General features: G+C 37.4%; 2 protein-coding genes across 3 annotated transcripts; both read right to left on the bottom strand.

Annotated features, from left to right (window-relative positions):
- Positions 1-565: 565 nt before the first annotated feature.
- On the bottom strand, positions 566-18,325 carry LOC135592636 (phosphoglucan, water dikinase, chloroplastic-like). Its single transcript, XM_065082209.1, has 19 exons — positions 17,870-18,325; positions 17,173-17,788; positions 13,196-13,279; positions 12,891-13,022; positions 10,795-10,920; positions 10,533-10,711; positions 9,287-9,371; positions 8,182-8,349; positions 7,954-8,006; positions 6,318-6,526; positions 6,087-6,205; positions 5,221-5,291; positions 4,961-5,078; positions 4,215-4,301; positions 4,018-4,104; positions 3,844-3,920; positions 2,009-2,141; positions 1,749-1,875; positions 566-1,497 (listed from the first exon to the last, which is right to left on the bottom strand). The coding sequence occupies exons 1-19, from the start codon at positions 18,046-18,048 to the stop codon at positions 596-598; spliced, it is 3,552 nt and encodes a 1,183-aa protein (XP_064938281.1). The 5' UTR covers positions 18,049-18,325; the 3' UTR covers positions 566-595.
- Positions 18,326-18,599: 274 nt separating this feature from the next.
- LOC103997167 (uncharacterized) lies at positions 18,600-26,078 on the bottom strand. 2 transcript variants are annotated; one of them, XM_009418326.3, is made up of 8 exons: positions 25,782-26,078; positions 25,513-25,707; positions 23,980-24,065; positions 23,443-23,555; positions 22,702-22,767; positions 20,415-20,521; positions 20,118-20,183; positions 18,600-19,215 (listed from the first exon to the last, which is right to left on the bottom strand). In XM_009418326.3, exons 2-8 carry the CDS (start codon positions 25,573-25,575, stop codon positions 18,784-18,786), a joined length of 933 nt encoding a protein of 310 aa, XP_009416601.2. In that variant the 5' UTR covers positions 25,576-25,707; positions 25,782-26,078; the 3' UTR covers positions 18,600-18,783. The 2 variants fall into 2 exon arrangements, with proteins under 2 accessions (XP_009416601.2, XP_009416600.2); XM_009418325.3 differs by having other exon boundaries at positions 25,513-25,675; positions 25,782-26,073.
- Between the last annotated feature and the right edge of the window lie 596 nt (positions 26,079-26,674).

Here is a 26,674-nt window from a genome sequence, read left to right as displayed (position 1 = left end):
TATAGTTCTAAGCCAAACTATACCGAAAGGTAATAAATATTTAAGAAGACATATTCAACTCCTACCATTAAAAAAAAAAAAAATCCTCACTTTAGGTGCTAAAATTCAACATTCAGCAATCCATGATTGAACATTAACTACCAACCAAGCGACAAAGTTGCAATTGAAAGATTCTTTATATTGCAAGAAAGCCAATAGATAAAGAGTACCAAAAAAATATCTTTTATACTAAATAGGAACAGCAAAGTTGCCATTAATTCAAAATCAGAGTAGCAAAGCAGACTGACATCCAAGTTATTAACGATAGAACCCAACCATGCATCGGATTATTCATCTGTAGCTATTTTCACTGGGAAGATGTCCAAAAAATCCAGTGAAGTTTACACCATGTACCAGCGTGAGCATCTACGAGAAGTCCAGAAATGCAGCAACTTAGTAGCATACGAGCCCATTCACAATACCTTTAACTGATACTAATGATGGATGAAGCCTTTCGTTTGTGTGTCCTCGCCTACTGCAAATTTTTTCCATGCTCCAGAATGCACATCGAATTGCAGCCTCACCTCTCCGATGAAACAAGGTTGATCTCGATTGGTCATGGCTGGGGCCTTGTCTGAACTATGAAAATGTCTTTCCCGACCACACACCCTTCAACATCCTGCGGACACCCAAACTTCTGTTCGAGAAAGAAGCCTATCGTGCACAGACGTTGACCAATCTGCCTCCTGTAGATAGGGTCGATTGTCAATGGCTTCTTACTGTAGTCCACGGTTAGGCGAATAAATTCTCCATTTGCAGGGCCAGAATTAAGCACCAATAGCTCCTCACTGAAGTTTGCAAAAGCCAGGGTAGTTACTTTTCCGTCAAACTTTCCAGATGAAAGCCTCCATGGTGTGCCACGAGTTCCTGAGGCAAGCGTTTCCCCAAGACCAGGAGCAATCTCTGCTTCAACCACCTTGGCATCACGATCAATAGGGCTAACTGTGTGAAGCACAAAAGAGAGATCTGGGAACAACATCTCCTGCACCAAAACAGCCATCATTGCATCCTTTTGGGGGATACCAGCTGTTCGACGACTTAAAATGGCTCTTCTTGTGTAGAGGGAAGCCCACACTCGGCCAACAGCTGCTCCGAAGGCACCTGGGTTTGAGAGGCTGACATTTGGAACAGATTCATACAAACCAGCAGCTGACATCCCAGCTAAGTCCTCAACATTGGCACTAGACCTTACGATAAGACGGGTATTGATGGGAAGAATTTTTCCGATAGCTTCCACAGTTTCTTTGGATGGACGTTGGGCTGAAACCAGCGTCTGGAGCTCAGAGCATAATCTATCAAGTTCACCATTTTCAAGTTTGGCTGTCTCTAATCGTTCTACTAGGGATAGGAAGGATTTGATCGAACCACTTATTTCAACTGCCAATTCCAAAGACCCGAAAGGAATCACTGCCCCTGAAGGGACCCCAAATGAAGCAGGAACTCCTTGGTCACTGTTAACTGACATCAAATGGCCCAAATCAAACAAGAGGAGAAGTTGTTAATGCAAGATTATAGTATGTCATCCTAACTATGGATGATATCTCCACTAATTGACGCAAAGAAGAAGGTTCTGAGGAGTCTTGTATATACAAGAAGATGACAGAAATAATATGGGTTGGTACGTAGTTCAGACAGGCTATTTTTCTTCAAGATGAGGATTCATTCTAAAAAAGATCAATACAATAAAACAGTTTTGATTCAATAATTACCTTTTGTAGAAATTGTCGCCATAGAAGCAAGGAGACCACAAGCAGCAGCTTTTGCACCAGATGTTTCAGCAACTGCCTGTGAAAGCTCTAGCACACTAGCAGTACCATGTGAAGGGTTCTGTTTTACCTGTCAGTATATTCAAAAGATTAATAAATAACACGGAAAGCATTAAGAGAGAGAGAGAGAGAGAGGGGTCATGAGGGTGAAGGGGAAACCTTTGGTATCTAACACTTGTTTAATAAAAAAATAGAGATGATACCTCCCTTGACCATCGCATGCTAGGGAGTTCATCTTTCGATGAAGTTGAAGTACTTGATAGTTCTTCAGGCAAAGCCTCTTTATTTTCTTTAGATGAGAAAGACACTTCAACATGAGTAGCTGATGCCTCCAACCTAATTTCAATATAGAAAACATCAATATGTAAGTTACAGAACCAAAAAAAAAAGGGTGCATATATGTTGGAATTTCTAGGTCATACATGCATAAATATTATCAAACCAATCAGCACGTGTTAACATGAGCTGCAATGTACCATGCCAAAAAGGTATAAGTACGGATCAACATGGTGGTCAAGGTACTGAGAAATGGCTAGGGGACTAGGCCAACATTTAACGTGGGCTAGAAAGCACAAAGGTGTGCCAATGGACACTGCATATAATTGTATCATGCATCAGAAATGTTGGCACATGCCCTCATGACAAGAGGGCTGGGAGGGTCTCTTGATGCCTTCTTTTTTCTTCCCATCAGAGATACTTCTCTTACATGAATATGTATGTGCATAAATGAAATTCTAAGAAAAAGAATTCTTTATTGGGCACAAAATCCTTATGAAGAATATTTCTTAAGTACTCTCTAGCATGATCAATGAGAGGGAACATGACATGAGAAGATTCCTTCTGGTTTTATCAAGATATTATTGAGAACAGACAGCAATTTGGGCTTCCATGTAGACACAAATAAACATGAGTGCACACAACTGAAGCTCACCCCAACCCTATTTACTGCCTATTCTTATAGGTAAACTACTCTGTACCGATTACATGATGTTTTCTCATTTAGTTGATCGTCAAGAACATGGAACCGAGTACTATTGGCATTGTGGAAACCAATAGACTACTGATTTTGTACAATGTTAATTGGCATGACTGCTGTAGCATGGGAGCAGAGAAATAAAGAAAGTCACGATTGGCATCAAAGCAGCAAAAGAATTATGCATCCATATTCTCCATCCCTTTCAGATTCTTCTCCCCTGGCATGCCACCTCTGGCTCAAATGACAAAAATAACACAAACAGCAAGTTCTAATATCGAGAAGCGACATCAAATTCGTGCTACAGTGACTTTGTGCTGAATCCTCTATAACATTTGGACCAATTTGGTCTTTTAGGCTTAAACGGTAATGTGAAAGCATTCATTACCTCACCTCCATTAATGTATACACATGACATAATAGGTTTTCTTAACTTAGGCTAAATGATCCTAGACTTTGATCCTTGTTTAAAAATATAGCCAACCTCGATATTTAATGCTCAAGAAGAGGGTTTGAGAACTGGATATCAGACCCATACAGGTCCCTATCTGGACCAGTATGGAACCTGTATGCACCGGCATATACTGACACACAATACGCCAACATACCAGTTGGACCCAAAAGGGAGAGGACAAGAATGGGAAGGAGGAGCAAATCAGGAGGAAGAGAAGTGGAGAAGGAGAGGAGTGGAGCAGGAGGAGTCTACAGAGAGAGAGAGAGAGAGAGAGAGAGAGAGAGAGTATAGATGTGAGACTATAGAGAGCACCTCAACTCCATGTCTACATGGAGGATTTGATAGGACTTCACATCTAGCTATAGACTTACATGAACCTTCCAAATCAGATGTCAAATTCCTAGCAAAGGCAAATGAAAAGAATAAATGGAGTAGCTGTAAGACCTAAAAGCTAGCAAGTAGGGAAATCTATCTTTGAGGTAACAGTTAATTCATGCTCCCAAGGGATAGAGGCATTGAAAACTGTACCATAGTGAACAAATATACAAATCAACAAAAATAATTCAAAAATAAAGATCAAAATCGAAAATTTGAAAGGTCAAGAACATAACCTAACATATTTTCCTTCAAGCTTCCGGATGCTAGCAATTCTATCATCATCTTCACATGTCACAAATGTCACTTTCTCCTAAGAATTGGCACCAATGAAAATACGAACTCAATTTGAAATTGCCAAATAGTTTGCTTGAATTAAAAAGTTGCAAAAGGCAAAGTCATAAACTGACCTGTCGGGCTCTAACACCAAGATGAGAAAGGTGAGGTAACTCCTGCAAAAGTACAACTCCTACAATATTATCTCCAGCAGCCTTGACCTGCAGCAATCACATTCAAGAAAAGCAAAATTAAATGTTTAATAACATAAGTAGCACTAGGACCAACAAAATAAAGTTGATACAATATCAAGAATAGAAAATTTAACAACCTCCTCATCCCCATCAGCCTTATTGACAACCAGAATGACAGGTCCTTTGACAGATGAAGGCAAAGAACCAGGAATAATGCTTTCAACCTGAAGAATATGATAAAACGATAGAATGAGAATCAGGTCTTCTTTTACAAAATTATAAATTATAAGTTATAGGAAGTCACGAAGCTGAAAAGGTCATATAACAAAATCAGATTTGTTTGATTTAAAATTCATTAGGATAAAATAAACACCAAATGGTGATTCAACTGCTGGCTCACAGATTTCTCGAAGTATATCCTATAACCTTCAAAACCTTTCATTTTTATCTTCTGTTTCTAACAGAGACTTTGGTGGGCACATACAAGTATGTGCCTCTCGCTCTCTGTCTATATATATACATATACATATGTGTACGTACATACATATAAAAACATGAGGATTGTGATTGTAAAAGAAATCAATTTAATATCTTTATACAATTTAGTGGAAAACTGAAATTTATCATGTCCTGAAGTTAAGTAGTTATTTCAATATACTTACTATGACTTGAATTATCAAGGATAATAAGAGTTGCAGAATGATAATGGTTATTACAGCTGCCATATGGTTTACTTCTTAACATTCTGTTTACATGTCATTGCCAATTTGATGATTGCATCCTTCCTCAAGCATAGTCATCAACTAGGTAGGAGTTCAATTTTGATATAAATGTTATCACACTCAAACTAGTAAAACTATTAAGTATTATTATTGTTGAGTACCTGTAGAAGGGTTCCATAAGCCACTCCAGGTACAAGAACGTCCCAGCCTGATGATCCCAATGCAGCCCGTACAGCTCTTAGTAGAAGAGTGCATAGCTTAGAAACCTGAAAAATTACACTGGCAAAAAAACAATTTGCACACAATGTAATTAAATTTACAAAATCAGATGTTAATTCTCTAATAACAAAAAAAAGAATAAAGCCTAGAAAAATTGCTGGATTAAAGGAACATTCAAAAATTAAGGAGAAGAAAGCTATACCCTGCACGAATTTCCGCTTCAGTGTATGTCCTTACACTGTTCTCTGGGATTCCAAGGGCTTGGCCTAGCCTCTGCAATGTAAAGATAAACTAGGTCAAAAGATTCATTTGATAGCTTAGTTTTTCAGAATACTAACCTTGAGAAGGTCAGTAAAACCAACATAAAGATGGCAAAAGAAAAGTCCAAACAAAAAAGAATGATTTGTCACTGTCAAACACTATATGGGGAAACACATCACCAAGCTTCTGTGAGATAATAAATTGTAGATCTATGAAAGAAATTAAACATCAATTTAGAAAAGGACAGCTTCTTCATTCAGAAGGAAATTAACCTGGAAGGCATATAAAAAATCTCACACTTCACCAGAAGAGCATAAGTAATTACTCATGCAAATCACAATACGTATAGAATATAAAACATCTAAAGAATAAGCAAACATGACAATTAGAAAACAGGGGCATTCTATACAGGAGGGTATAAACAGAAAAAAAGGTGTCACTTTCTAAACCATAGGGTGAAACAAGTCAAAGAAAAGCATATTATTCTTTTCCAAATTAGTGACACAAGATGCAGCATTAGTGGCTCAAATCAAGTCTCGATGAAAGGGATAAAAGACAATCAGCAACAACATGTTTAGAATTACTAGTGTATGATAACTTTTTAATACCCATTAATTAGTACTGGTGAACTGGGAAAGAAAGATGTTTTCCATACATTATACAATATGACATGATATATAAGCAATTTGGCTTCTAATATGAAAAGACTTTAGAGAGAAACAGTTATACAATTGATCATAACCCAGCAGCAAAGATTAGAAAGTGATGATTGTGAAATAGAAATTAGAATTGAACACAAACATCAACCTGGACTTTGTCAGGGAAAATCTGAAGAAGTACTTCAGAGTATTCTTCCGTTAACCGCCTTGCTCTATCTAAAGTAGCCTTGAGCCTTAGCGACCAAATATACTTTCCTTCCTCACTGCCTAACCAAAACAAATAAGCAGGAAAAAGTAACATGTTCAAGTAAATACCATCAGAAAATAAGACTTAGAACTAAATGTAATGCAATAAAACCTAGAACAAGATGAGAAATACCTTCTCTATCAGATATGCCTTTATCTAGCCATGAGAGAAGCTCATTCTGTATAGCATTGCATTCCTCTAACTTCCAACCTGAAAGCCAAACCTGGCGTAAGCCAATGTTTAGGGCAACAAGTGGATGAGTCCAAGGACTTATGTTTTTTGATCCAATCTTTTGTGCAAGCCACGACGATCCTCCCATTTCTTCAAGAGCATTAACAAATCTATGAAGTGGAAATTAAGAATAGTCAAGCCACAATAGAGACTTACATTACCAGTTCTCAATGACAATATATGAGTAAAAGTTAACCTAAAAATTTACAGTTGTACTAATAATTTTCCAGCAGTAAGAGATATTTCCGAAACAAACTGCCTTGATAAGTCCAGAGTCTTAAAAGAATGCCAAAACTTCTTCACGCTATGTATTTACAGAAAGAATATAAAAATGACACTATAGAAAAGCTCCTTCAAATTCCACGGGTAGCACTTTGGTCACAAATAAACAGCAATGTTAATATTCATTATGTTCTCACATGTATAATTGTGCTATCTGTCTGATTGAACTCCCAAAAGTTTTCAAAAGATTTTTTCATAACATTTAAGTATTAATTCGATTAGATTCTAAAACTTCCATAAATATACTCTTTCAATTACATGACCAAAAAGATAATCACAGATGCAGGTTTGAAGGAGGGCTTTGACTTAACTATAAGTTGTAACCCTATTATAAAACTGTTGTATATGCAAGTTAAGAAACTGGAATTTGATATTTTATTTACATGCGTAAGAAACATGGCAATTTAAGGACTACAGTAAAGAGAAACAACATAATTCACAAAAGTAATTCTGATGAACAATGCAAATGATACCAAAATAATGGTACATGGAGAGAAGACAAGGAAGACGAAGTGATGTACTAAGTAAACTATAGATCAAGATCATTCATTTCATTAAACAGGAGTATTCATAAGTAAATTTGTGTCAATAATATTTCAATAATGTTACAAAAATAAAGCTTGCAAGAGTTTAGGTTCTAAAAAATGAATGAGAAGAAAACTACATCAAAGATGCCGAATGTCACATTACAAAAAAGGACAAACACAATACAGTAGACTCCCACCAGTGTGAGGTCTAAGGAGGGTCTGTGTTAAAGAGGGTCAATGTATACAACCTTACCCACACTACACTGGCAGAGAGGTTGCTTCCTTAACTCAAGCCCTGGTTACCCAGGCTGTAAAAGAGCAAGCTTAATGTCATACCAAGGCTCATCCCTCTCCATTACCGAATTATGAAGTCAATAAATATACTTGGCACAAAAACTGGCACATGAACAAGCTTGGCATAACACGAGAACATGAGAGGGGGTATTGCATGGGCAACATTGGCAAGTATATACCATGCTGCCCAAGCTCACATTTGCTTGGCATCATTATTCTTGGACTTCAGAACAGTACTTAAATAAATGCATATTGTTCTGTCAGAGTTCTACGTGTAAAACAACATAAAATATTATGTTAAGAATCACCTGCTAGTTACTTTGTCTAATTATTGAAAAATAATCTGCATTAGATATGTAATAAAAACTAAAAGCTCTTATTACAAAATTAAGTTTGATTAGAAATTTCAAAAGAGATTATAGTAAAGTAAATACCTGCTAAGGAGAACAAAAGAGTAATCCTCAAGGCCAATCTCACAGATACGCCACTACAAAACAGTAAACAATATTTTCATATAAAAGACTTAAAAGAGTGTATATCATGTGTATGTAACAAGCACATCTGCATGTAGAGAGTCACTTGCACATGAATGCAAAGACGCATAGAGATTGGGTATAAGCAAAAAAGACAAATGGAAAATAACATATGAACGTGGCACATACTTTTTGGCGCATTGCAATGGCAGCATCAGGAGCATCATTTCTAATACCACTTTCAAGACCTTTCACAATGAGTGACCTTATACCCGATAAAGATGTCAAAGTTTCCATCAGCAATTCAACCCCACCATTTTCAATGAAGTTCTTTTCTTCCTGCAACTTTTCTAAGCTCTGCAACATTTTAGATAAGTTTATTGTAATGACACAGAAATCTGACTACAAATGAAAGCATGGTAAACTTTATAAATTACTTCCAACGTCTAGCTATTAAGCAAGTCATCAATGGTGAAGGTTCTATTACTGAGATAAAAACCGAATCAGATTCTATAAACCTTAAAAAAGGATAAACATGGTACACCCAATAAACTAAACATTCACCAGAACTTTATAAGCACACAAACAATTCTCTAATGAATATCTACCTAACAAGTACACCTTTGAAAATTTCAAGTGTCCAGCAAGAATATTTGAACTTTACTTTTACCATAGAAGATTTTAGATATTTCCTTCTTAAAAGTCTACTAAAGAAAATAATATTCATCTTTTGTGGGTGGCTTATTTTTAAATGCACTAAAAGAGAAGTCATCACATAAATTTTAGGCCTTTCTGGCATCAAGGTGAATTTTGAGGCTTTGCTATTTGGTTCATTTGCATAAGCTTAAACTATGAAAAAATAAAGGTAGATCTTCTTATAATGCAAACTGCCAAGTAGCGTTTTAGGTTTTAAGGCATTTCTTATGTTACCAAAATTTACCTTAGCTAGGAATATAGAACCATAGAAAAAATGTTAATCCATCATGAGAGTCAAACAGAAGTTGATGAAGACTTGTCTACTTTAACTATGCCTTTTAACTTATCCTATGTTGATGGCAAATCTTGGATTTTCATGAAACGGTGATTATAAGTATCCGCAAATTAATAGAAATAAAAGAAATGCTCAATAATTTTTAAAACTTTGGTGATTAATAAGTTCCATTTAACAAATTACATGTTTATAAAGGAATATAAAATATTAAGAACATATGATCAAATGCATAATGGAAAATATAAATAGCATACCATTAAATGCATAAAGACATGATATTTATTTACAGAAAATGCAAATTACCTTTTTGCTATCCAAAAACAAAGCAAGAGCTTGCAAGCTATGTTCGTCTAAAGATTCTTTTATCGACTCCAGCTGCTCAGTGAGACTGCAAGAACATCAGTTAGAGAGGGATAAACCTAAGATATGGACTTTATATATCTTTTACCTTGTTTTCTAAGTCTAATTAGATCCATAATCAATATAGAAAAGCAGTGTGTGTTTCTTTCACGATGACTACAAATGATATCTTTCTGATTAAAACCTTTAGGTGCTATACAAATACAACATTTTATCAGTCTTGCATTTGATAGATGGAAAAACATGAACGATGAGAAGAAAGGGATTATCTACATGGACTGAGTAATTGGCTAACATTAGGACAATGTGGGAAGTTCATGACGAGTTCTCCTATCCCTAAAGTTTGTATCAATTTTGAGTTGCAATTTTGACACACTAGTAACTGATTAACTTACAAGGCATACTGAAGAACAACTTTCATGATGATGCTTGTTGTTTGATGATGATAATGCTCCGAATGATAAGAGCTTAATTGGATACTTATAATCAAGGTCTGAAATTTCGTACCATACCGGAGTTTCGACGATCGCTCGGTACGGTACGAAACGGTATACCGCTCGGTATACCGTTCGATATATATATATATATATTATTTATTTATTATTTATTTATTGGCTGACGTCGCATCGCCTCGGCGACGTCGCCTTTTCCTTCCCCACACGGGGCGATGTCGCCGAGGCGACGTTTATTTAAATAATATATGTATATATATAATTATATATATATATATATATATACCTCGGCGACGTCGCCGAAAAAGGCGTCGTCGTGTCGCCTTGGTGACGTCGCCGAAAAAGACGTTGCGTCGCCTCGACGACGTCGCCGAAAAAGGCGACGTCGCCGCAAAAGGCGCTGCGTCGCCTCGGTGACATCGCCGAGGCGACGCGACGTCGCCTCGATTATTTAAATTATATATATATATATATATATATATATATATATATATATATATATATATATATATATATATATATATATATATATTATTTTTATTTTATTATTATTATTCGTTCCGCCCGGTAACGGGCGGTCCGCGTACCGATAACCTCTCGGACCGGTACGTACCGCCCGTACCGGGCGGTACAATTCGGTATTGCAGACACTGCTTATAATAACAGTGCCTCGCCAGAATAACTTATAATTGATAAGTATAAAACATAAATATGAGTTAGATTATAACACCACTAACCTTCCAGCATTGAAGAAATCTTTGAGCTCATTGTAAAATATCTTAAATTGTTCTACAAATGCATCACTATACTCCCCTGGAGTCTTGGTGATCCTAGCAAGCATGGCTTCTGTGGCAATTAAATCTTCTGGACCAGCATTCCGGTGAAGCTTGTTTTGAATTGTATGTTTGATTTCTTGCTGTTAATTAAAAAGAAGATTTCAGTGCATGATGTCAATGAGGATTATATCAGGTTATCAACTATGCTATGACAAGAAACAACCTTCAGATCGTGAGGAATGTCCCCCCGATGAGCAATATCGCGTATGCGTGTTAGAGGGACAGAAGCAGTAAACTCTGACTTAAATGAAGGCAAACATGGATGTATCTTCCGGATCACCAGTACATCCTGTAAATATATACAATGTAAAAAGAGAGTATACAATGTAAAAAGATAGTAAGTGACAATCATCAGAGGTTAAGCTAAGAATCTAGATAGTTACAGCAGAAAAAACAGGTAAGGCGCAATTATGTACATCTCAAGCACATAAAAGAAGCAATCTCATGATCATGAGCAATTCTGAACCAATCAAAGCCTCATGGTGATTAGGCCATTCTGTTGCCTGTTGTTAGAAGGTGTACCCTGAGACATACATCCTTGCCAACAACTTATAATTTAATGATATGAGCAAACACTAAAAATTGTCAAGCATAGGCGTATCCAGGAAGGTTCTGAATATCGTACCATACCGGTGTACCGATCAGCTATCGGTACAATACATACCGAACATACCGACACATAGTATACTAAGGTGTACCGATGTACCGCCCATACCAGTCCTCTATCGAACCGGTACGTACCACCCATATCGAGCGATACAGTACAGTATTGCAAACCATGGTACCCAGTGCATGAGATTCCCATTAATACAAGGTCTAAGGAGGATCAGTGTATGCATTCATACCTTTAAATATTTATAGAGACTATTTTCGTGACTTAAACAGTCTCCCTGGTAGCAAAGAAGCAACATTACCATTGTATGAACGCTTGCATACATAAGACATACAATTGGTATATCATGTCACAATCGAAAAGGTATCCTTCACAAGATTGGAATTGAATTTAGAATTTATCATGAGAATCATGATATGAATCAATTGAATCACATACATGGATTGAATCAGCCAAAGAAAATAAAATTATGATATTTCAGGTACAAAAATAGGAAAATTACATTCGATAAATATTAGATCATTATGTGTGTGTGGATACATATATAAATATGTATATGTGTATATATGTATATGTATATGTGTATATATATATATGTATATGTGTGTGTATATATATATATATATATACACATATACATATACATATATACACATATACATATTTATATATGTATCCACACACACATAATGATCTAATATTTATTGAATGTAATTTTCCTATTTTTGTACCTCAAAATTCATATTTTTATTTTCGTTGGCTGATTTTATATCCTTGGAAAGGGCAATATGTTCAATTCTAACAATCAAGGAGACATACATATTTGGAGATTTTGTGAGAACTAAATTGAAAAGGACATTGCTTTGTAGAACATAAATATTATACACACACACACACAATTGGAAAGGGCATATGTTCAATTCTGACAATCAGGGACATATACACATTTGGAGATTTTGTAAGAACTAAATTGAAAGATGAAATTGCTTTCAGAACATATATATTTCTCAAACCCCATGTTCATTCTCTACTCACCATGAGTCATGAGCATCTACACTGTCAATCATCAAGCATCAAGCTTCACGAGAGAAGTGGCTCTCTTCTTTCTCATCATCTCCACCTCTGTCCTCTCTCCTACCAATTTCAATCCCAACCAACCAAAAAATCACTCATAATTTACTGAGTGGAGTCAGTTAACCTATATAAACTGATACCATCTACAACCAAGCAATTTCAATTAATCCAGCTTTGGATTAACTGAAACTAATGGGAATTAACCACATCATCCAATCCCAGATAGAGATCAACCAACTTCCAATTGATATCAGCCTAGATGATTTTGATTTGAATTGGTCATATCTGATAGGTATTAGCCAATCCTATAAAACCTGAACTAAAGCAAATCTGTCAACAAACTATACGATTACATATTCAGATGACTTAGAGAAAAGAGATGAAAGAAAAGAAAAAAATAAGGTGCATTTGAGACTAGTAAAGGCACCAGTTGATGAAATACCATCTGAAGATTTAACATTTGATGATACATATATATAGTAATGCTTCTAGAGGAAGGCATACAAGCAGTAAAAGCAAAAAAAATACAGTTGTAATTTTATATGGAAAATGATAAATATATTATAAAAAACCTGAGGTGAAGTGTCCTTCATGTAGTGTATCCTTTCAAGTTCACGAAAGATAAGCCTGGAGATCTCAGCATGTCTGTTGGGCCGGTGATGACCACCATCTTCAAAGCAGGGAATTTGACCAGTATTGATCCACTAAAACACAAATAGGTTGGTTATCTTCCAAAAATCAACTGCAAAAGTTATATTCTCGAAAAGAAAATCAAGCATATATACTCATCAATCATGCTACTTGGTAATAGTTGCTTTAAAATCAACAAACGACAACTGAACATTGTCATTGTAGACCAGAAAAGATTTCAAAAAACCTTCAGGTAGATAGCAGAATATATTAGGGCTTCCAGGCAATTTCCTCCAATGTTGCCAGTCAAAAGTTCTCGTACAACCTCTAACTGCATAAAGAAAAATTGATAGTAATTAGATACGATAGTCATGGAAAATGCAACTTGAATCCTCATTATGTTGTTGAGCAAAGGTCAAAAGAGAAGTAGAATATCAGAACATGTATTTGAACTGCAATTTAACAGCACCAAAATAGCATTAGACCCTCTTCATGCAGATAAATTCACCAAGCATATTACAGCTTTCTCAACTATTTTCCAACAAGCAGAAATTTGCTGTTCCTAGATATTTGTTCTATACTTTCTACAACCATATCCATACAGATACCCCATTAAATTCACAAGAAAATGCATCACTCTTCCACATAATGTTATAGATAATTTATTATCGCAGGCAAAATAATACAAGGAATTAATGCAAGACTGAGCTTTCAAATTCTTTTTATTTCCCTACATGCAGTCCTGTAGGCTGCACTTAATTAAAGCAAATTCCCACACCCTTTTGGCATGTACATAAACCAGATGAACTAAAATAAAGGTCATAATAACATCAGAATCTATTCAGGAGACTGGTTCAGCTAAAGCTTATTTAGTCATTGTGGTTTCACATCCATCTCCATCAACTCGGAGTAATTAGATGTGATTAGTCTCACCATACAAGGATTACAGAACAGTAAATTGACTGTTACCAAATTGTATCAAGTGTTAAGTCTACCACCTACTATTATCAAGCTTTTAGTTTTCTATAATATACCAACAGATGATATAATTGTATTATATCCTTCTTCTCTCTCATCTCATCTTCTTCTCCATCTCCTCCACCTCCATCACCACCGTCAGCACCATCAGCTCCTCTTTTCCAGCTTCTCCTCCTCTGCCACCTTCATTTCATCCTCTTCCTCCCCCTTATCTCTCTTTGTCTCTTTTTCCAGTCTCCTTCCTCCGTTGACGAAATCTGTACCGATCAACACAGGGGTACGAACATATAGTGCACCAACTGCACCAATATCATAATGGTTTGCCTAAAGACCGGCACCAGTATCAGACTGAGATTTGAAATGTTGGTATACCTAATGGAAAGCGTTTGCCTAATAGATGATACAAGCTTTGTCTCCATCATACAATCTTCTCTAAGGTCAGTGTTGGAATCCTGTTAATTTTTACTTGTTGCTGTTCAGAAGATAAAAAATACCAGAAAATTCTTGGTCTCTTCGGCAAATGTTTCTAGAGGTCTGGAACTAACACTTGCCAAACATGGAATTGCCAAGTGTCAACTTCAGCAACCATGACTAGTGGATAGCTCAGAACCAACAGCCAATCAAAATGAAAGTCAACACTAGCTTTATCAGCTGTAGCAATTGTTTTAGCAAGCACATATCATCAGTAGCAAGCTGCTCGTTTTCTCCAGATTGTGTCCTTTGGGCAATTGACACTTGACTTATAGCCAATATTTACCAACAGATCTGTCAAACTAGTAGTAAATTTATTTCAAAAGTTATAAAGAATGTAACTTCTGATGCTCCTTTGTGACTATCCACTTCCCGTGTTCTCCAGCCACCCTTCTCTTTTCTAGCAGAAGCTGTTACACGAATAAGCCATGTAAGGTAGCATAACAGGAGTAGAGGAGACGTAGCCTTTAACTCTTAAGCCCTAAAAATAAATCAAACCTGAGATAAAGATTCTTTTAGTAATATATTGGACAAAAATAGGTTGATCTGCAGTTAAAATTGTCATTCTGGTTTTTATTACATGAGCCAGCTTATAGTGTTTTACGAGCCCTGGTCTCAGGTCTTGATAGGAGGCCTACTCAATGGGATCAGAACCAATTGGCAATTCAATCATTTTTTTGCAAATTCCTTTTTAAGTTTATTTCCACAGTATTGTTGTATTCAACAGTGTATAATGATGCCTTGTTCTATGCTAATCATCCTGCAATGAACAGTGGAATATGATGAACATTATCAGGATCTTATAAATGAATGAAGATCATATTTAGCTCTAGATCATAAATAGCCACAACAAACAGTGAGCAGTAAGTCTTTTCGCTGAAAAATACTGCTTTGACATTGAGTAGGCAGCTTCTGTCCTTCTGTAAGTCTTGTGGGTGAAAGGAGACCACTTTGACGTTAGGTAGCCAGCTTTTGTCCTTCCAGTCAAGCAGTTGTTAATGTGACTAGTGTTAGCATCCTAAAGGTAGGCGGCAGAGTCAGGTTGCCCCTTTTGTTGTCCTCCTGAAGGGATTAAACATGCTCCTAACAGTAAACTTACACGGGTGGGTGAAAATTTCCCAAAACTGGTGTGCGTTTTATGGCCATGATAGGATCCACCAATTACCTCATGTAGTGCCAATATCAAACTAAGAAGCACATACACATGCTATATGACAAAATACCTACCCGTGCTACTATTATTCATTACAGGAAGCAATTATGCAAGATCAAGGTAAACTTAGTTGCAATAGCAAAAAAACTCACTGAAAGAAGGATATTTCAGATGTCAATGTATCAAAACAAGTAACTATTGCTTGTGATTGTTTGTTCAAATTCTTTATGCTGAGTAAAATGAGTTTGTGATCATGAGCTAGTTTTTAATCCCAGCAATATTACTATATCGTTATGGTAAGGTTCCTCCTTTATGAGTAGCAGAAATAGCTTTTATACTCGTAGGAATAAGGCTACAGACGTTGACCCTTTCTAGACCCCTCCATCGGTTGGGACCACCACCCTAATATTTCCAGGTTCAAATGATGAAATAGAACAATGAATAAAGAGAGCCAGCCTGTTTGTGCGTCTCCTTAAGCTTATGTGTGATTTCCATTGTGTGGGTTACTTGCTTTGTAGAGAACTAGATAAATTGCTGAACTATGCTCTTGTATTAGGCAACTGCTTCATGATACTAATGTTTAGATTCACCTCAGTTATCCAATCATGAAACTCCAATACCTAATAAAACTATGGAATTTGATTCAGTCTTTTTTTTACAAACAAGATCTTGAGCCTTTTAGCATTCATAATTTTATTTTCAACTGGTGGTTCAAGCGGCAAGAAGGATGTTAGTATGCTATTTTACTTGATGCTTCCAACCATACACGGGTGCCAATCATTGCTTGGACTCCACAACCATCTATGTGGTCTCACGTTAAGCATCATGTAAGACTGAAACAACTATTCCACAGAGTTTACTGAAGATTAGTCATGGCAATAATGTCATCTGAAAGGTCAACACAACAATATGCAATTGTACCTTGCACCACCAATCCTGGCAGATAAATGACCTCATTGAATGAAGATTTACTCATTAAAATAGATCAAAAACCCATTAAATCAAGGAAATTTTGATGTGCATGCATCAATACCATTATAACAGCTTAAGCCTGCTTATCCATATTTGATTTTTTAAGTTATTTTAATCAAAGCACAATTTCAGGGTTTATAATAGGTGAAATCCTTAAGTATGCGAATGCAAAATAAGAACAAAGACAAGAGAATCACCTTGTTAATGCAGCTCCTTAAGCATATGCCTAACTGCCATCTTATGGTTTCCATGCTTTGAAGAGAACTAGGTAAAACACTAATCTGTCCCTTCAATATTACATTGCAATATGCAGCTAGTAACAGAAATCATAGAGCCTTTTGAATTCACCTAAATTATTTAATCATAAAAATTCATTGCCTACTTATTATGATATTTCATGTAATCCTCTTTTTTGGAAACAATATTCATCCTTCTTTTTGCATGTATTTTTTTTTAAATAACAAATCAAGAAGCAAGAGGAAGGTTAATACTATACTATTCTTGTATATCTCTCTAAGCATGCAAGTGGACCAGCATATCTTGCAGAACCCTCTATGTGAACTCGCACTAAGCATTATAAAAGGGTAAAAACAATGTTTCCATGTCAACTGAGTATCACTTTAGGTTAGAAAAAATATATGCAGACTTACCTTGCGCCACCAGTTCCTGGCAGATCGATCGCCTTCCACCAACTTCAAAGCGGCACCATCGAGACCATCCGTGTTCCATTTCCTCTCTGTCTCTCTACTCGCATGGTCATTGGACCGCATGAATGATGCTGCCCTGCCTTGCCACTGCTCGACAAAAGGACTCGCCCCTGCTTCCGATTCAAAACTACGGTCTTCGACCAAAGACACATCTTCAACGTCCGCACTCTGCAACTCCTCATCCTCTTCACCGAGAGAAGTCCCTAGCAGCTCCAAGCCCTCGTCCGTCCTGTTCCAGTGGCAAACCATATCAAAAGCCCCTTTCTCAGGCAGCGTCAAGACCCGGTTACCCCCGCCCTCCCACACCACATCCTTTTTCCCTCTTAACAAAACCACAAACTTGAACTCCACAGATTCTCCACCGCGAAGCTCGATATCCTGGACCCATCCATCGGGCGTCCACTCCATCATCACGTGCTTCCTCCATGACCCGAGCTCCTTGGTCGAGCCGAGAACGGCGACGTGCTCACCGAACTCGACCTGGTGGTCGAGCCGGACGCGGACGCGGACGGCCCCCCGCTCCCCCGACGCCTCGCGCATCTTCTTCTTCTCCTCGCTCCTGCAGATCAAACAAGAACGACTTCTTTGTATTTCTTGGATTCGAAGCTTCTTGATTCCTGATTTATGATGAATCGCGTACCTTTCGATAGATGGGGCGGTGCCGCCGCGGCAAAGGAAGAAGTGACGACGACGGTGAGGAGGAGGATAGGGGCGGCAGGGGAAGGGGAGGCTGCGGGTAGGCGCCGCCATCGGGGAGGACGCGAAGGGATTGGGAGGGGATCGAAGAAGGCCGGCATTGAAAGGGTGGAGAGAAGCCATCGGATTGGAGGACGGAAGAACAGACTTGGGGAAGATTCGGCGGTGGAAGTGAAGAGGAAGGCGAGGTAGTTTTCGAGGATGGGCGACGTATGGTTGGCTATATAGTGTATAAGCGAGGTTGATCGATTGATGGAGAGGCACGTGTAATGCATGATCCAAGAAAAGGGCAATATCACGGGATGTGTGCCAACATGCAAAGTAGTAGTAATCGATTATGATGCGCTTTCATCGCAGATTATGAGGGGGTTACCTTACCTCCGTCAAGTTGATAGCATTGGACATGACAGACCACCGGCTCATCCTTGAAGAAACGAGATGGCTTCAATGGACGGACAGCAAGAAAAAGAACAACAGTGCGGGTCCCTCACGGCTGATTCCGCCCGCCACCAGACAACGAAACAACGCTGCGTAACGCTCGTCTACAAAACAGAGTCAGAAATATCAGAAGCAAAGGTGACACCATGTAACCATGAAAGCTTGACATGAGAACAGAGAAAAGAAAGATCCACCGGGGCAGAAGCTCCAGCACAAAGCACAGAAGCTTCAAGAGATGAAAGCACACGATAAAAGCTTACACTTCCGGCTTCTTGTGAGCTAAGAACACTTGTAGTATATAGTTACCAGGTCACTGATTAGTGTTTGGACTTCACAGGTAAAAGGACAATTACAAGCAAACTTGTTGCAGTTGTACAAGGAACATGTTCAAGCATCAAAATATACTGAACAAAAAAACGTCTAGGCCTTCTCAAAATATGATAGGAGGGAAGCTTGCTTGTCCCCGGTATTCTTAACAGGCCGTGCCTTCTTTTTCGGTTTAGAGCCCTTCTCAGATGTTAATCCAGAATCAGGTGCAATAGCCCCGGAGCCTCTTTTGGTGCCACAAATTTCTGGTTCTATGCTAGGATTCTTGAGCAGGGAGAAGTGATCAGACTCGTCGTCAGCATTTGCATGTGTGTTGAATTCCAGATGTTCTTTCAGATCATCGAAGTGATCTCCTTGTGGCGATTCTTCAGATGATATACTGAGTTCCGCAGCTATATCAAAAATCTCTTGTTTTGGAGATTCCTTGAGGGACTTACCATGCTTTACCTCCATCTGGTCCTTATCATCAGTTTTCTTTGCAAAGAACTTCGATATTGGGTTTCTGTCAGCTGAGCTGAGTTGTATCTGGCAGTTAATAGAGCAAAACGTATATACGATTGTAAATTGGCATTATAGGATTGCAGAAAGGGTCCATCATTCATCCTACCAGTTCTAATTTGGCTGTACAGAGTTCAATTTAGCATTTCAATTTTTGGTTAAATATGTCCACAAATTTTATCTATTTCCTTTTGAATTGTGTTACTCACCAAAAGTAGGTTTTTACACGATTAACTTGAAGAACTCATTCAAACTTAACTTGTAACTTTTGTGTCAATTATTTATGGCAAATTACAACTTAACTGGACACACAATGTCCCTGGACAGCCAAAGCAACAAAATAAAGCATTTCTCAGATATTGCAAATCAACCAAAATTTATGCAACATATGGCATGAGGCGCCTATTAAAAATCAGTACTTGGAAGATTGAAAACACTTACTATACAGGTAAATTTATCGATATCAAGGTATGCGCCATTAATCAAACCAACAGTAACTTCCTGTAATTTATGCATCTGTTGGTCACTATATTCCAAAATTTTGCTTATTAGAAACTGTATACGAAACTCCATAATATTACTTCCAAAAACAATACAACCTAAAGCTCCAAAAATAGCCCTTGAAATAATTCTAGAAGCAGAATAAAGCATTTCTTAATCTTCACAACAAACTAAGACCACAAAATAAAAGTAGTTGAAATTAACACTCCTAATGTAACAATACTTTACCCAAAGAGCCAGTAGTAACATCTTGTTCAAGTACTAGAGGAACTAATCAGTATTGGTTGATATTTACTATTAAGCATTTTCATAGAAATTTGAAGCAATTTATGCTTCAATTTCTACTTCCTGACAATTGTCAACTAGCAATTGCATTAGTAATTCCATAAAATAACTTCTGAAGTGATACAAGTTAAGATATGGTGTACCTCTTTAATACACTCAGGCCCATCAAAGGATGGTTTACCAACTGCAGTTGTCACAGGATACCAAACCTACCAAATAATTTATGGTGAAATACAAGAAAATTCAAATAATAAGCAAAACAAGAAGAATAATTTACAAGAAAAAAAGGTTGAAATGAATTTATTCATAGACATATTGGTATATAGAAGAATATTGACAATTGCAGGAAAAAAAAGCACAAGTACAGTGATACCAAAGAATAATAAGTCCCACCACCAGATGGGATAAGCCAATTGGACTTCTAAAGCAGAACTACTTACCAGATCAGCATCCTCGTATGGCCTAAGGACAGTTTCGAATTCTGGTATGGCTTTGTTTAACCAAACATCAACAGAACCCTCATTCCTCAAGATCACGGGCATCCGATCTGCAGGTAAGTGCACATTAAATTAGTCATCAATTAACATGAAGGATAAAACATCAAGCAGTGTGATGGAAATAATATATATGTTGATGATTCACAAACATCAGATTTTCCAGATTAAAAGTGGTGAATACCAAAGCTAAAGGAATATTCCATTATAATACTTGATGAAAAGAAGTAAGACCACTATACTAGAACACAGACCACAAATGATAACAATATATGTTAACATGATAGGCCTCATCACATAATTAGTTTACGTCATCAGATAGACCATAAACATTCAGAAGTAGGCTTTTCTTACTTCTGTCGTCAGTTTTATTGTCACAAGAGAATCAGGGGATACTCTATCCTCAGCACATAATAGGACTCAGCACCTATGGCAATGAGTCTAATGGCCACCTGCCAAAACTCAATGTAGAGAAGGTACTGGAATCTTTTTGCACGAGTGGGACAAGAACAGAGATGAAACACCAAATCAAACACCTACCAAAGGATGAACGAAATCAACACGAGGAAAACAAATGTAATATGTGACGAGGAATCCTCAAAAATTCTTCGAATGAATAAAAATCTTTTATTGCAACAATATATTAGTGCTCATACAGATAATGCATGTTGCAGACTTGGGAAATCACAGCCAGCTTAATTAATTTTTTTCTGTTGAATAGATTGCACAAAGCATTCATTATGGAGAGCTTCACAACATATCTTGAAGAAGGCATGATCCTGAGTGATATTAGTATAGGTTCTAACATTTACTGTACATAACAAGTGGACAACTCTAATCCTCAGAAAGGTTCCCTGACAATTGTTCTATGCAGTCCTCAACATCAAAATCTTCTTCAGATCGTTTGGACCTATATGTCTGTTTTGTTGGTAAATGAAGCTACACTAAGATACAGCTCTGACAAACAAAGCCCTACAAAAAACAACTACCAAAATTCATTTGAGTAATCAATATTGCATAGTGTTCCCTTTTATGACAAGTTTGCATACTATTAACATTTTCAATCCCAAATCAACACAACCTTCTAATTGATAAACTCAATTACCATCAGTGCTCTTCCCTTAACTAACAAGTCTTTATGGCATGAGTCATAAGAGACATACTCATCTTGAAGAAATAGATATGTCGTTTGCCATATGAACACTCATATGGTACTAAAGATATCGATGTGGTCACAACATTTAACAGTGGATTAGAATATCAGTTACATTGTGTCATCCACCATTACTCAACCACATTTCTGTCTGATTGGACATCATAACTTTTTTTATTAGTCTTCGTCACAACTTGGCTAAGATACAGAAACAACATGCAATCCGTGTGACATGTCTTCCATCAATATATCTCATGGTTTACAAAATGGTCAGATACCTAAAAGAACCTGAGGGGTTCAAGTTGCTTGGTTGTTCAGGTAATTTAAGTTTCTAAAAGGAAAAAAGCAACAGCGCAAGTTTTGTTGCACAAGTTTTGTTTGTCAAAAAAACACAAAACAAAATAAAAACAAAAACCAAATCCATGCTTCAGACTGCTCAAAATAATGATAAAGCTTTACAGTATGTTCATCTTCTTCTACTTCTGCAATTATAAGAGCTTTATGTCAAATTGGGTTTCAAGGACATCAGCTTTTTTTAGTTTTAGCACATGAATTGACAAATTTTTAGTTATTATAATTTGCTCCATGAAGTAGATATTGAAATGGGGTGAATTGCATTGTGACTATTGTGGTACCAAAATTTACTTTGGAGCTATTCTTCTTGCAACCAATGTACCGTGACCATATAGAATGAGCCATATGACATAAAGAGAAACTCATGAAACAATTTTAGTTTATAGATGCCATGAACTTTAATTTTTTATTCAAACAATTAAATGATGGCAACAAATTGAAGAGTGTACTTGCTATCATAATGGTTAATTAATGCAGCTGTGACAGATTTTTTTGTTATTCGACCAAACCAAAAATTCTGGAAATGTTGCTACATCTCTTCCTATTTACAAAAACCTTCCATCATATTAATTTGTATTTCTCAATCTTAAACAGGGAAATTTCATAAAGCCTACTTGTCAGGCCATAACCAGTTCAAATACCTAGCCAATTTCTCCACCACTTACTAGAAACTATGATGTAAACCATCAAATTTCATGATAGAGGAAAAAGACGAAGAGATCAGACCATGAAGCCACTGCAAGGCCGATGATGAGCTTGTGGTCAGAATTGTTAAGGTGTAAAGGATATCCCCTGTAACAAAAAGCAAAACCAAGAACGTTTTATAGCCGTCAATCATGGAATTGGAATGAAACAATCCAAACGTTGTTTAGTGGGAAGAACAATAAGAAAAATGTAAAATAGAAAGGAAAAATATCATTATGACAATAAATACTACTTCAATCAATCTAATTCTTCTTTGCATAAAAATATGATTATTTCCAGCTTGACACTTAAGCCAAAGGCAATATCATATAAGGCATGCACCTGCTGCAAAATGTAACTTGTCCTGAGGATTAAATATTGCCATACATCTTATTTTATGCACAAGATATAATTTGACTGCCAAATAGGTATCTTACCAGCTTTTGTTGGTCCATATGTCAACCATGTTTCAGGTCTGCTGAATTGACAGCATAAATACATGCTTGCTGGGACACTATGAATATTCAAAGAGCCAGACTTTAGTACTCTCAAGTCTCAAGCAAGGATTTCAATCTTGCCTAAATGACACTATGCAAAACTAAGAGATGTTTCAACTTTCTACTCTTAAACATGTAGATCTTAAAATTGGTGAACTTCATATCTCATCCCTCAAGTACAAATACTTGTCCATTGTTTTTGCCCAACTTAGCAAACATATTTAGCTCTTTTACGTCATTTGTTTTAAGTCTTCGAAATGTAAAAGTAAAAAGATAACAAACTCACCTTCTGAGTTCTTCCAAGCATCATAGAGAGCAGCAAATACAAGAGGTCGGTTATCCTTGAAATGTATATAGTATGGTTGTTTTTTTGAACCATCTTTCTTCCACTCGTAGAATCTACATCCAAATGATTGCACGCACACTGATCAGGTATTAATAATCAAAATAACAAGATCAAAAACACAAAGAGTAAAGCTAGACAATTCTCAACTCCATGAAGAGTTCCCTTGCAGTCAAAGTGAAATGACATTACATGACTACAGGACATATGATTTCATATTAAAGGACACAACATGAATAAAGCTAGGTCCAATTGCATCAAGATTAACAGTTTAATCAGGCCACAATGACCAGAATTGAATATTTTGGTTCTATCTATAACCCTAACACATTTAGGGTGTTTAGGGTTTAGATATCATCTTACAGAAATTCATAATGGTATTTCTCAAAGGAAGAGATGTTGTACGAAACTAGCTTATAAATAAATAGTAATGGGAAAACAACAAAGCAGAAAAGATAAAGGTACTCAATTCTGCCATACCCTTCTACTGCCACAAGGCACCGGTTAGTAGGAACAAGTCGACGAAATGAAGCTTTCTCTTTTATTGATTCTGATCGAGCATTGAACTGCATACAAGGGAAAAGATCACAGTTGTCTTTCTCGTCAGTAGCAAGCCTAAACTTTTTGGCATGTATTGCACAATATGAAAATTTATCCAATAGTTGAAAGATATTTCTCACTCACCACCTTTTACAGATATAGGTCATTAGTTGTGGTCTAACACAATAATCTTATTTCAATAACTCATAAGTGAGAGGCAGAATTCATTACTAAAGCTGTACAAAATAAGATATTTTCCCTCTATTTTTAAGAAATCATTTCGATGATAACTTTATTTGACTTAAAAAAATGTGTTCACTTTCTGCTTGAGTATCTTACATAAATGAAATATATATGGATAATAAAGTATAATGGTTAGTGTTATGGTAATGCACTTCCTATCAATTTCTAGTAATATGTTGATGAATCTTATGTTGCATAAGAGGATGCATGTGATGTTAATTTGACAATAGAAGTTGGATCAATGTTTGCATCATCACTAATTTTAAGTTTATATTGATTACTACTCAAGGTTCTAGTAAATTAAACGTATAAAAGCAAAAAAGCACATAAAGCTACAGCACCTATCGACAAAGCGGCTGATTGAGCCAACACCTACTGGGATTGGCAAATATTTTGGGATTCCTAGAGCCAGTATACTAGTGGGATCGGGAATCCTAGTACGAGAAAAAGACCCCCTCAAGGAAGGAAACCCTGGTACTTAGAGTTTGATTCTTCTATAAAAATCTCATATATCTCTAGGTTTTAGTGGGGAAGAGCAAGATGTGAGGAATTCTATTGGTGCTCCTGGATTTCTCTCTAAAGTATCTAGAGAGAGTGCTCTCTAGGGTGAGAAAAGAGTGTAAATTCTTGGGGATTTATGTGAGAGGATTTGTAAAGAAATTTGTGCTTGGATGAGGATAACTAAAGATCATAATTTTTAGATCTCACATTGTGAAGAATTTGATTTTCTCAATGGATGTATATGGAATTTACCGAAGCACGTTAAATCTTTCGTCGGTTTTCTAATATGCTTATTTATTTGTTGATCTCTAGTAGATTTCTCTTTTGGTTTTCGATTTTTTCCTCTTTCTCTCCAAAAAGTTGGTTTAATGTTAATTTGACAATAGAAGTTGGTTTAATGTTTGCATCATCACTAATTTTATGTTTATTTTGACTGCTGCTCAGGATTATAGTAAATTAAACCTGTAAAAGCAACAAAGCACATAAGACTGCTGCTCCCGTTGACAAAGCGGCTGATGAGCCAACACTTATGCAGCTCCACAAATGATCGAAATGGCCACTTTTCAGGACACAGTGATTCACTATAGTAGATATTAACCTCAAAGCCACCAGATAACAAACCACACAACAATAAATTCAATAACCCGTAAAATCCAAATCGAATCCCTAAGCTGAATCTCCAAATGAAATGTTCAATCCAATGATTTCTGCCACCATAATTTTCAGTACCATTTTGTAGTGATCGGGCTTCTCGGTCTTCTTTGTGAAGCTGGGAACCAGACCCCACTTCATGCAACGGATGGCCGGCGACTCCTCCGCTTCTCCCGTGGCCCTCTCCACGAGCACCACCGGCAGGTACGCCCCCGGCGAAACGTTGTAGGACGGACGATAACTACGAATCAGACCCAAAAGAGGAGCCAACACCTAAGACCTTCTACCAAGAATCAAAATCCATCGCGAGAATCGAACACAGGGTGAGGGTTTATCGATATGCTCACCGGTCGATTTCGTGGGTGCGGATGGAGGCGGCATTGACAGTGAGGCCGCAAGCCCTAGCGATTTGATCGGTGTTGAGGGTGCAACGAGTCCTTCCGCACATCCTCCCTCTCTCTCACAACCGCCCTCTCTCTTCGCCTCGCTCTCCTGATTTCTCCTCCCTCTCGCTGTCGCTCCCACTCGTTCTCGATGGATTGGGAATGGGCGCGGGAAAAGAATATTGCTAAATATTGGAGAAGGGAGAGGCAGAAGAGGACACGTGGGAAGCCATCAGGAGAGAACCGGTGCATTGAGGTTGGTGAGATGATTGATCGCCTTCGCGAGCAATAAAAAGAGCTCCTTTGTTTAGTATACACAAACAACATCCCACTATTTATGTGTCCCTGTCACTCATTACAACATAAATAAATATCAATAATAAACTACAATAAATAACACAACTGTACATCAAAATGCAGACGCGTGTACACTGCATCATCTTTCTGTCTTACGGTTTTACTCACCACGGCAAAGTCACCCACTCGATGGTGGGACCCCCTAGGACGGGATTGACCCTCCGTTACCACATGATTCGACCCGAAAAGAAAGCCGTCTATAGCGGGGCCTACAGCTGGCAGAGACAGGGTACCGAGTTGCTCCCGCCTCAGAAACTGCAACCACGCCGCCCGCGTTCCGCCTCAAAAGGAGGTCCCACACGGCGCTACTCTCGGGTGACGTCGTGGGTGTCAAACAACATGCGTACGAGTAAGCGGCGGCATACGGGCAGTTATAGCCGGCACGCCCATGCCGAGCTTGCCGTCGGGACTACACTACATTCGGATCCTCTCCGGCGTCTGAACCACGTAACCTTTGATCGTGTCGTTCATCTTCCACGTCGGTGTAGATGAACGGTTGT

This window comes from Musa acuminata, chromosome BXJ1-9, assembly GCF_036884655.1.
Source record: "Musa acuminata AAA Group cultivar baxijiao chromosome BXJ1-9, Cavendish_Baxijiao_AAA, whole genome shotgun sequence".
NCBI lineage: Eukaryota > Viridiplantae > Streptophyta > Magnoliopsida > Zingiberales > Musaceae > Musa > Musa acuminata.
This window is presented reverse-complemented; position numbering and strand designations above follow the sequence as displayed.

Excerpts from the sequence above, each read along its gene's own strand:
- LOC135592636 (XM_065082209.1), bottom strand. The coding sequence starts at position 18,048 with ATGGCTTCTCTCCACCCTTTCAATGCCGGCCTTCTTCGATCCCCTCCC. Across the intron at positions 10,921-12,890 it reads TGAAGGACACTTCACCTCAG|GATGTACTGGTGATCCGGAA; the intron begins GTTTTTTATAAT and ends ATATATTTACAG. Across the intron at positions 2,142-3,843 it reads CTTGAAGGAAAATATGTTAG|GTTGGAGGCATCAGCTACTC; the intron begins GTTATGTTCTTG and ends TATTGAAATTAG.
- LOC103997167 (XM_009418325.3), bottom strand. The coding sequence starts at position 25,882 with ATGTGCGGAAGGACTCGTTGCACCCTCAACACCGATCAAATCGCTAGG. Across the intron at positions 23,556-23,979 it reads TGCCTTGTGGCAGTAGAAGG|ATTCTACGAGTGGAAGAAAG; the intron begins GTATGGCAGAAT and ends ATTTGGATGTAG. Across the intron at positions 19,216-20,117 it reads GGCCTGAGTGTATTAAAGAG|ATACAACTCAGCTCAGCTGA; the intron begins GTACACCATATC and ends ATTAACTGCCAG.